The following is an 11,283-nucleotide window of genomic DNA, read 5'->3' on the forward strand; positions in this document are numbered from 1 at the left end:
CTGGGCTCTCCTGGGGAGGGAAGTGGCCTCATATTTGGTGACTGTTCTGACCATCACAAAGGTCACAAATAGGGACAGGCAGGTGGGTCCCTCACACAGGCTTCCTCTTCTGAGGCTGTCACCTCAGATTAATCACATCTCAGATTAACGAGAAGACTATCATGGGTAAAACACCATTCAACATCAGTCTCTTAAAAGATTGTTCTCATACAAGATTTATTCCCCAACACCACCCGCCCCCCACCGCCCAGCCCCACCCCAGTTCACAGTGGAGGACTAAGGAGATTCAGAGCAGGATCCCCCAGGAACAAGAAACACCTTCTGAAGATTTTGCTCTCCTTCCTCCCTCCCTCTTCCCAACTTCCAAGGCCTGAAGCTAAACACATTCATGCAAACACACCAAAACCCACTCCTCTTCCACACTTCCCATTTTTTCCCACATCAGAGCTCACCTGTGAGACATCTGGGCTCTGAGAAGACAGAAGGTGTCCAAAGTCTGAGAACCGTAAAGTGGGGAGATACCACTTACCCCTAACCTTCACACACACAAGTGACTATGAACAGGCACCTAGCTCTTCTCCGTTCTCTTAATTTTCACTCCTGGCCTCTACCTTTTCCATCAACCAAGAGCAAACATGTTAGCACACTCCCACCTGCAGCACATGAAAATGGGCTCTGTCCAACATCCCTTGCCCAGGTATGGGGGTGTTGGGGGAGTGGTCCCTGAGGATCAGCAAAGGGTTAATGCAGAGGGCAAGAGGACAGAAGAGTTTGGCCTGAGCTCTGATTGGGGAGGCAAAGAGAGGCTGTAGGCTGGCATAGGTTTAGAATTACCATTTTTAGTTTTTGACTCACATGATTTTTCTAGGGGCAGTAGAACAGATATCCCTTAGAGAAGTCTCTGCTGACTACAGACACACTCTTGCTAACTAGGCTCATCCTTAAAAGAGGCCCCGCCAAGTTGGGAAGCAGTTAAAAATAAAAGTATTAAAGGAACTGAACAGGGAGTAAGAAGAGCTGGTGCAAGAAGAGCTGGTGGCTCCTGGGGTGAATGCCAATGAGCCATTTGTAAAGTGCTACTTTGACATCCCCCATGCAATTATTGCTTCTCCAAAGGAGGAGCAGGGGAAGGAACAGGAACACGGAAATGGATATGGTATGGTATTGCTTTGCTCGTTGCTCAGGCTGATGGTCAAATGGAGCCAGGGGTTAGCAGCACCAAAAATAACCAGGCAGCTTCAGAAGATTCCATGAGACCAGGAGATATAGAGGCACTCACCCTCTCAGCCAGCTGACCCCACAGCCCAAGGTAATGTCAAAGAGGCCCACCCCCACATCATGTTCACATTTCTTAAATGTCACAAGCACTATTTTGGAGCACTGGAGGTTAGGCCTCAAGAAATGAGGATGGGCCGGGGCAGAGGGAGCAGGCCTGCTCTGCAGAACCAAAACACATGCTTAGAAAGAGACAAATCAAATCATGGCTTAGCAAAAGAGGAAGATGGCAATGTAACTCTTCCAGCTGCTGCCTGACTTGGAGCTCCAAGGAGGTGATGGAGGGAGGAAGGGAAGGGTGCTTCTATCACCCCCAAGCACCCATACCTAGAAGCAAACAGCAGCACCCCCTCAAAGGGGAACCAATACCCCTGATTACTGTGTTCCCCAAAGTACCATTCTGATGGAGAGAAGCCTCCCTCAGGGGAGCACTCTCACTACAGTGATTGAGCTCAGAAATGGGCATCCAGCTGGTAGCAGGGGAGTGAGTATCCTCTCAGCAGGCCTGAGCTTCTGCCAGGCCACCAAGCAAACCTATGTAATTCAGTGGATGGGACCTGGGTTCTTCCCTTGCCCCTTCACCTTAAGTAGGATAGGGAGAAAAAAACCTAAACCACAGTGACCCCTAAAAGGAGTCTCTGCCTCAGTGGCTCCTGGAACTGGCAGGGTCCAGCTGATTCAGCTCCGACTGGTCCAGAAGTTCAAAGTCATCCCCCTCAGCATCAGTGTCCAGGTCTGAACTGGGGGCCCGGAGGAAGCCTCTTGTTGTTCTCCGGGGAGGCGGGCCAGAAGGGCCTGGCTGGGAGGCCCCTGACAGGGCCAGGTGGATCATGCCCTGGGAGACCAGGCTGGCGAGGTTGCTGGTGAGGTTGGACCCTGCAGGCAGGGAACCAAGCAGGAGCTCCGGCAGTACAGCCTCCTCCTGGCTGGCAGGGGGGTTCTGGAGCTCCTCAGCCCCTGGTGGGGAACGGTACATCAAACTAGGCATCCCAATGCTGGTATCGTCCTCATCATCCAGGCCAGCAGGATCCACATTAATGGAAGGGAAGTCTGGAAGGTCTCTGGCAAAGGATTCTTCTGGATCACTGTGACCATCTAGGTCTGGGAAAATAGAGGGGTGTCTGAGACATGGCAACAGCCTGGCACTCCTGTGCTCTAACCTCACAAAGTCAGCTCCATGTAACCAGATTTTTCTACCCTGAATTTCTCAGGGTGAAGCAAAACCTATAGCACTGGTCAGCCTTTCCCCTCCACTTATTCACTGCTATGATCTCTGCTGGCCAAAGAAATCCCTTCCGTTCCTCCCCTGTGCTCCACAGGAGACTAGAACCCGAGGCTCCTAAGGGAGGATTTCAAGGAGAGGAGCAGTGCAATCCTGGCTGAAGCCATACCCCCCGCCCCAAGCTGCTCCACCACCTGACCCACACCTCAGAAAACAGGAGAGGAGGGGGCAGTACCCTCTCTGCCCAGGGAAGCTGAGCAGCAACAGGGCCATTACGAACTCACGTCCACGGTTCCCCTCACCTTCAGAGCCTTCTGTTAGAGGTGTTTGGCCCCGTGAAAGATTGAATGTGCCATTGTCTGTACAGGAGACCTCAGCATCTGAGTGCTCAGAGTCTGTGATGGCCAATTCCCTGGCAACAGTAGAATCATCCAGCTTAGGAAAGAAAAGACCAACAAGCCTGAAGAGAGGATGCCATTAGGAAGAGGTGCAGTTCCCCAGTTACAGCTCTACTAATTAGCTGGCCCTAAAGGCTAGCCTACGGCCAGCAGTGCAACCAGACAAGACTGGGGACTTTAGTCAATATCTTGATCCCTTTTAGGCTGCTCCCCCAAGGAAAACACCCTTACTTATCAATCTTGAGTAGAAGGAAAGCGGTCTGTGGAGTCAACCAGCCACTTACTCTTAAGCAAATAACTGATCCAGAGATTACTTTTCACAGGTGGCCAGGAAGACATATTGCCCAACATAAGGTGGGCTGGGCTGTTTAAAAGACGATCACGCCAGTTCCAGAAATTCTGCCATGACGGTAGGGGTTAAAAGGAGACACGGAAGAGGGTGTGCTGGTCACCAGGCTCAAACTGAGATCTACGCACACAGTCCCAATATAACACTAGCTTCTCTCCTCACTGCTTTTGGGGGCAAGGGGAGGGTGGGGCCTTGGAGCGCCCGTAATAAGCTTGAAAACCTACTTACCGCCTAAATGTGAGCTGCCATATGGTTCAAGGTTGCTAAAAGAACACTAGCCGGTGGTGTACTTCCCACACCCAAGATACCTGAGGACAGAAGGCAGCAAGCTCTTCTTCACTGTCACTGTGGTTGTCCAAGGCATGCTCTGGGTGTAGAGCTCGGCGGCGCACTGCGTGGAAAGAGCAGAAGGCCTTGACGCCTTCCCTTGAGCAAAAAACCCCACCCGCCTCAGACTTCAAAGGCATAAAATCAGAATATAAGAGAATGAACCCTCAGAATATGGCCCGAAGCCTACATTACAATGCCTGAAAACAAACAAACAAACACCACCAAAGCCTAAGGGTGGGGCTGCTGAGCCTAAGTGGCAAGATGAGTTGATAACACAGGAGAGAAAGCTCTCTCTTCAGAAGCCTCTCCTCCACCAGCCCCTCCACATTTTTGTTCTGGTCAGATGGTCAACAACTCGCAGGATAGGCGAGGGGCAGATGTCAAGCGGGAAGTGGATGCTCCATAGAGAGGGCAAAGGGAGATGCCCCACCTTGGTTAAATCAGGCTTTTGAGGACTGATACTATTTAGCCGGCTGTGCCAGGGGGAGCTGGGCCTTGATGACCACGTGCAGGGCTCTTGGAGGGCTAGGGCTTAATGATACACCCAATCTGACCAGCCCACAGAAGGGAGGAGAAAGTTCACACAACTGTCATTCGTGTGTTGAATGGTCTTGGGCTAGCACCCCTCTGGTTTCTCAGGCAGTATGAAGTATCACCTTTGGAAAGCAGCTTTCAGTAGTGAAAGGAGGCCTGGCTTAGGAGTTGCTATTTACTGACTGTAAAGTTCAATTTCTTTTCTCAAGGTTGTCAAGGTTAAGTAAGATACGCATTAATAAAATAAAAATAAAAGTAAAGGGGCGCCTGGGTGGCTCAGTCGTTAAGCGTCTGCCTTCGGCTCAGGTCATGATCCCAGGGTCCTGGGATCGAGCCCCGCATCGGGCCCCCTGCTCCTTGGGAAGCCTGCTTCTCCCTCTCCTACTCCCCTGCTTGTGTTCCTGCTCTCACTGTGTCTCTCTCTGTCAGATAAATAAATAAAATCTTTAAAAAAAAAAAAAAGTAAAATAAACAAAAATACGCAGAGCTGCCAAACAGTGCTTGGTCACACGGAAAGTGCTTCATGAAAAGCAGCAAACAGTAGGGATATCTTCACTGTCTGATTTTTATTCAATTTGGGAGTGCCCAGAATTGCAAATGCAAAAATTGGTAAGCCTGCACAGACTTCCCTGGAATAAGATACCACTTTTACCTACCACCCTCCTACACGCACCCCCACATCCCCCACCTCTCCCACTTTCGAGGACCTACACATTATGTCAGCCTATGGGCTTTTCCTTCTCTTCCCCAAATTGCCCAAGTGGAAGGAAGCCTCCCCTTGACACTTACGTTGTCTCTCTCTCTGCTTGGACATCATGTAGCCGCGGACACTGAAGTCCAGCCGCTGCAGAGCGGGCTTCAACCGCACATAGGCTCGATCCCACAGTCGGTGGTACACAGCAAGGGGCCACATCATGACAGTGACAACTGAGAGGAGTGGGACATAGTCACAAAGTGGAGAAGGGGCTGGACGAAACAGTCCTGACTGTCCCTCTGCTAATGTGTCCTCTGACAGGACACTCGGTGGGGAACAGTTCTGCTTGATTCTGCTGGTGGTCTTTACTAGTCTCCTGTACCACATGAGGGGGTTTTGGAGGGCAGACACTTCTGTGGCCACCCACGTGGCTGTGCACAGTAGAGGGTGCTGCTGATATACTGAGGACAGAACCAGGTGTGGTCACTTCCATCTGGGTGTCACTGAACATAAATAAGGCTAGATGGTAACGATGCCTCAGAAATGACACCACAAATCATGTGAGCTGCTGGCCACAGCCATAATTCCTCATTTTTCCTGCCCCACGAGAAGTTCATGCCAATAGGAAGTAACTAAATTTAAAACATTGTGCTCCAGGAGAAAAAGAAGTGCTCCAGGATAAGCAGAATCTAGTAGAGAAACCCCTAAAAGTTATGTTCTGCTGTTACACAATATACTGACTCTAAAAATTTCCTCCCAAATAGGGACAGTCCTTTATAGTTGGTAATGCAATATATGTTAGTGGACCATCATCAATTTCTAAAGCTGACTTGGTAAGAAAAGGACTTGATGTGTGGGGAGCCTGTTACAGGCAAGAAGAAAGATATTTTCATGACACCAAACAGGTATGAAAATATAAAAAAGGTTATTTCCTGACGAACCAAAATATAAAAGTCCTCTTCCTAGACCCAGGGTTAGCTGTGGCTAGGAAAGCTAGGAGTGGGGAAGCTCAGGGGGGAGGTACGTGCCATACTTACGTATCAAGTAGGATAGCAGGAGCCCAGGGATGTAGCGGCCCAAGACGGCAAAAAAAGTCAGTATCCCACAGCTCAGCAAGCAGAACTAGAGGAGTCAAGAAACAGTATTAAGTTTCTGTTACATGGCAGGAGACTGGGGTGCGGACAAGGGATAAGGTGGAGACGTGACTGAAATGACTCTATGACCTCTGAGTGGCCAGGTCAGAATGAGAGCTGTGTCTAGCCTCTTGCATCCTGTGGTGACTCTGTCTGGGATGGAAAGGAGGATGTCCATTCTACTCACACTCCTTTTCTCTTACTAACCCAACAGGGCTGCACCTTTCCCACTGGGAAATTGGTTTGCATAGGCTTAGCCAAAAATTCTCTCTGAACACAAGTGTTGGTGGTGGATTTTTTAAGTAAAAAAAAAAAAAGAAAAAAATTAAAAAACCCAACAACCTACCACATGTTTAATATGACACAGAATGTACACAAGCAAGCTCTTTTCCATCTTGGGGCAGGAAGATGGCTCAATCTAAGAAGCGAGCACCCAAAGAAGGAGTCATCAAGCTTTTCCCTTAGTCCTAGTGGCTGGTCAGAAGCCCCTTCCTCTAACTTCCCTTTGTCTCCCCAATCAGCACGGTCTTTCCTTTCTTGAATGAGGCTCTGTAGTCAAAGGACTGTTTCAGTTGAGCAGGAACTGAACTGAAAAGCCAGAAATGAAAGTGAAAAGGGAAGAGTCTTACCTTGCCTGGGTTTTGCTTTTTGAAAAGCACAAGATTCCTTATGAAAATGGTCCCACTAACCCAGACTTCAGCCACGTGGTGGCAGAGCTCGGGCACGCTGAGCAGCCGAGGGTGCACAAAGCCCCAGCTATAGGAGAGAGAAGGGGGAGCTGTGAAAGGAGGGTGTTGAGGGATCCCCCCATCTTGCTGTGTAGGCAGCCAATGCTTCTAAGTTTCTTTCTTTTTTTTTTTTTTTTTAATATTTTATTTATTTATTTGACAGAGAGAGAGACAGCGAGAGGGAACACAAGCAGAGGGAGTGGGAGAGGGAGAAGCAGGCTTCCCGCTGAGCAGAGAGCCCGATGTGGGGCTCGATCCCAGGACCCTGGGATCATGACCTGAGCCGAAGGCAGACACTTAACGACTGAGGCACCCAGGCGCCCCGCTTCTAAGTTTCAATTGGAGCTGGGGAGTGGCTAGTCCGAGGTGCTTTGGAGGTGAAGCGGGATGTTTTTCTTGTCTCATCAGGTTGAAACTTGAATTTAGGGACTAGGAGGGCACATGTGTTCTGACAACTCCACTGTCTGAGGAGGCTGCCCAGTCCACGTGTATAAACCTGTCACCAGCTCCAAGGCACTTTGTGCTTAGAAACATCTTCCCTGCACTCGGACCTTTGCAATGCACTGTGATTGCAATTCAGGGATAAAAGTAAAGCACAGTCTGACACTGCTGCTGCTGAAGGGGAGGCAATGGTAGATGTGTCCCTTAGAGAGAAAATAAATACAGCAAAAGCAAAATAAACCATAGCAGAGGAAATTCCTTGGATCAAACATATGGGATGAATGAACTGAGAAATGAAGCAGGAATTGTAAGACACAAGAGGAATCTTTGGCTTGCTGATGCCAGGAACCAATGTGTTTTCTGACCTGGAACTTTTTAAAAAGCCAGAGGTCGCAGAAAACACTAAATGACCTGGTATAAAAGCCAGGAGACAAATGAAATAAGCTGCCTCTAAGTTTTTACAGTGGGGCTAAAAAATGCAGCTAAATCCCTGGCATATCAGGTTATGGGGCACTATAATGCTTCTTTTTCAGAAACTTTTCTTGTTATGTAGGAAGAGGACACTAGCGATCTCAACAAACTGCTGCCTGAACTTTAGGGTTTGTTAAGATGATTATTTGGAAAAGACTAGGTTCTCAGCTCATACTCTGTATCCATAACATGGGGTTAACAACATGTAACCGGAATATTACAACAAGAGAATCAATCAGAGCAACAAAAAGGGATTTAATTAGTGTTCCATACCTCTCATTGTCTAATGCGTCGGGTCTTGGCACTACAATATTAAAACAAACACCAGCATTAGTTGGTAGGGAAAACTAAACACAAAAATGTTAGGCTGTTGGTCTGACAGCTTGAGTTTTAATAGGTTTGGGGAAAAGAAAATAGTAATAGCCAATAAAAAGGAGACACCATGTTATACTGACAGAGTTAGGGAACTGCAGACACAGGGGGGATGGCTGATGCCTGCTCATTTCTCCGGGGGGGCGGCTGAGGGGATCCAAATGGAGCATCAGGGCCCCTTCTACTTACTACAACCAAGAGCCAAGGTGCACATGAAAAATGATCCATCCCACCCCTCAAGTGTGTCTTGGTTGTTCACACACATCAATGTGCACCAGGTTACTGAGGCATGTTATAACCACTCCAACCCCAGAAATCTGCCTTTTCTCTTTGAAAAGGGACCCATTAACTACAATGAATGATGTCAAGTCTTTTGACATTCACCAGCCATAAGACCAGTGAATGAACTACATGATTCCTTAAAGTCTCTGCAAAACAGGATGGGAATGTATTTAAAAGCTGTATACCCTGGTGTAAATATCCTGCCAACACTTCACAATTAACATGTCAAAAACATACACCAATTTTCCTCGCCCTCAACCCCACCCAAACTGCCTCCCCAGCCTGACGCTGCTGTATCTGCTACCTGGAATGCCATTCTTCTACTCTCCTGGCTTTGAACTCCCACAGTTGGCTTTTATCCCTTACTATTCTAACCCCCCTATTTACCAGTCTTCATGTGTCTTCCTTCTTCCCAGGCACCCATGGTTTGTTTCTAGGGATACCTCTCTGACTACTTCTCATACAGATACAGCCATAGTTTCCTATCAGGTCTCCCTCCTTCCCCTTTTTCTCCTTCCATGGGATCCTGTAAAATGCTATCAAATTAATCTTTAATATCACCTCAGCATATAGCTCTAATAAAAAAAATGTTCAATGACCACCCACTACCTATAGGATAAAGTCTAAACTTCTAGGCCTAACTTGAAAGCCTTGTAAAATCTAATCCCAACATATTTTCAGTTTTATCTCCTAGCACTCCTTTTATAATGACCTCTTCATTCTGGTGAAAGTGACTAATTCCTTGCTCTCGGGAGATGCTTTGCAGCTTCTGGTTTCTCAGACTCATCAAACTACTAGCCCCTCTCTAGAAACACACTTTTCTCTTCACCTGTTCAAATCTCTTGCTTCATTCAAGGCCTGAGCCAGGGCCAAAATACATGACAGACATACCGGTCACATACTGCACAGTGACATCTCTGGTACTGTTCTGTAACCGTTACCTGTCTTTTGTTTACGTATGTATAATCTTTGAGAAAAGGAACCATATCTTAGAGTACTTTATATAAGTCACAATGCTTAGCTTAGTGCTTTGTAAATAAACAATTTAAAAGAAATCCCTGAGAGGCAAATTGATACTGTCTCAGTAAAGATGCAGTATCCAATGATAATTTTTTTTTTAACTTGAGGACTATTTATTCCTCCGGCCAATTATGAGGGCAAGAATATCTCAGGTGGTGGATACAGATTTCCTGAGCTTAATAACAATGGGAAGGGTGGAACGAAGCTCTAAGGAACTACAGATGGAGCCCCAGCCCTTCAAGTGTCTCCTAAAGCAACAATTCAGACATCAAAAGATATTCCCAGTTCTATATACTCCCTCATAAAACCCCAAAACTAAAGGTAAAAATTAAAGGAAAGACCATTTCCAGTTCAGATTCTTCTAAATGCTATCAAACTCACCTTTTATTTCAGGCCAGATTTTGTTCTTCCACTGATCTATACACACAATGATCATTGAGCTGAATGCAAGTAGAAACACAAGACGAAGGGATGTCAGCGCAAAGAACCTACAGAGTAGGAAAAACAAAAGATTATTATCCAATTAAGCTAATTTCAGAAAGGACCATCTGCATAATTCAGGCTCTGGTAAACAGACTTAAGTCCTAGTTATATACCTTAGGAAAGTCACTTAAACTTTCTGAATATCAGCTATTTTACCTATGGGGCAGAGATAATAATTTGCTTCTGTAAAGGCAGAGGACTAAATCAAATAACCTCTTAAAGCCCCTTTCAACTTTCAAGTCTGCAATTCTATTAATTTCAGGGAGAAATTCATTCCTGGTAACAACTTACTATGATGAAAGCAAACACCTTTCTACCAAATTAGACCCTTATGTAGGGCAACAAACTAACAGAGATGTGTTAAAAAGCATATAATTCAATTAGATATCCTTTTACAGATGGAGGAACTCAGTTCCAAAACAGTAAAATGATTTGGTGAAGGTCAACAAAGTCAGCACTGAAGCTACATCTTAAAAGCCAGTTCTTCAGAATCAACACCAATATTTCTTAACCATTTCCAAAAAATTGAAGAGGCAACGTTTCTTGATTGATTTTATGAGGCCAGCATTACTCTGATACCAAAGCCAGACAAAGACACTACAAGAAAACTATAGCCCTACATCCCTTATGAACATAGATGCAAAAATCCTCAATAAAACACTAGCAAACTGAATTCAGCAACATAGCCAAAGGATTAATTTCAGGAATACAAGGGTAGTTCAACATATAAAAACCAATAAATGTAATATGTCACAATAATAGAATGAAGGAAAAGTTATTTTTTTCATTTTTTATTTTATTATATTAGGAAAAGTTAGTTCTTATTTGAAGGAATCAACCACAAATAGATATTTATAAAAAATCTGGGAAATCTGAATACATAAAGAAGATATTAGGGAATTATTATTTTTAGGTGTGATAATGTTATGGAAAATATGTTGGTAAAGAGTCCTTATTTTTTAAAAGATACTGAAATATTTATGAACAAAATGATGAGATATCTGGGATTTATGTCAAAATAATATAGTTTGGCAAGGGAAAGGGTATGAAAGAAGATGAAACAAGGGGCGTCTGGGTGGCTCAGTCGTTAAGCATCTGCCTTCGGCTCGGGTCATGATCCCAGGGTCCTGGGATCGAGCCCCACATCAGGCTCCCTGCTCAGCAGGAAGCCTGCTTCTCCCTCTCCCTCTGCCACTCCTCCTGCTCCTGCTCTCCCTCTCTCTCTGTCAAATAAATCAAAAAAAACTTAAAAAAAAAAAAAAAAGAAAAAAAAAACAAGAATGACCATGATAAATTCTAATATTTAAAATCTCTCACAAAAAGTGGAAAAAAAAAACCACGTTAAAAAAAACTATTTTTTTTTTTAAGATTTTATTGATTTATTTGACAGAGAGAGACACAGCGAGAGAGGGAACACAAGCAGGGGGAGTGGGAGACGGAGAGGGAGAAGCAGGCTTCCCATGGAGCAGGGAGCCCGATGCGGGGCTCGATCCCAGGACCCTGGGATCATGACCTGAGCCGAAGGCAGATGCTTAACGACTGAGCCACCCA

The 11,283-nt window shown here is 45.9% G+C and overlaps 1 protein-coding gene across 1 annotated transcript in view; it reads right to left on the reverse strand.

Annotated features, from left to right (window-relative positions):
* Nucleotides 1-197: 197 nt before the first annotated feature.
* Nucleotides 198-11,283, reverse strand: part of RETREG3 (reticulophagy regulator family member 3) — a 22,928-nt gene continuing 11,842 nt past the window's right edge. Inside the window, exons 2-9 of the mRNA XM_021681682.1 lie at nt 9,631-9,737; nt 7,849-7,879; nt 6,565-6,691; nt 5,840-5,924; nt 4,898-5,035; nt 3,553-3,635; nt 2,800-2,932; nt 198-2,376 (exon numbers count right to left, since the gene is read on the reverse strand). Of these exons, the coding sequence (XP_021537357.1) occupies nt 1,919-2,376; nt 2,800-2,932; nt 3,553-3,635; nt 4,898-5,035; nt 5,840-5,924; nt 6,565-6,691; nt 7,849-7,879; nt 9,631-9,737 (1,162 nt within the window). The 3' untranslated portion in view covers nt 198-1,918. The remainder of the gene's footprint in view (nt 2,377-2,799; nt 2,933-3,552; nt 3,636-4,897; nt 5,036-5,839; nt 5,925-6,564; nt 6,692-7,848; nt 7,880-9,630; nt 9,738-11,283) is intronic.

The sequence above is a fragment of the Neomonachus schauinslandi genome, chromosome 15 (assembly GCF_002201575.2).
Source record: "Neomonachus schauinslandi chromosome 15, ASM220157v2, whole genome shotgun sequence".
NCBI classification, from domain to species: domain Eukaryota; kingdom Metazoa; phylum Chordata; class Mammalia; order Carnivora; family Phocidae; genus Neomonachus; species Neomonachus schauinslandi.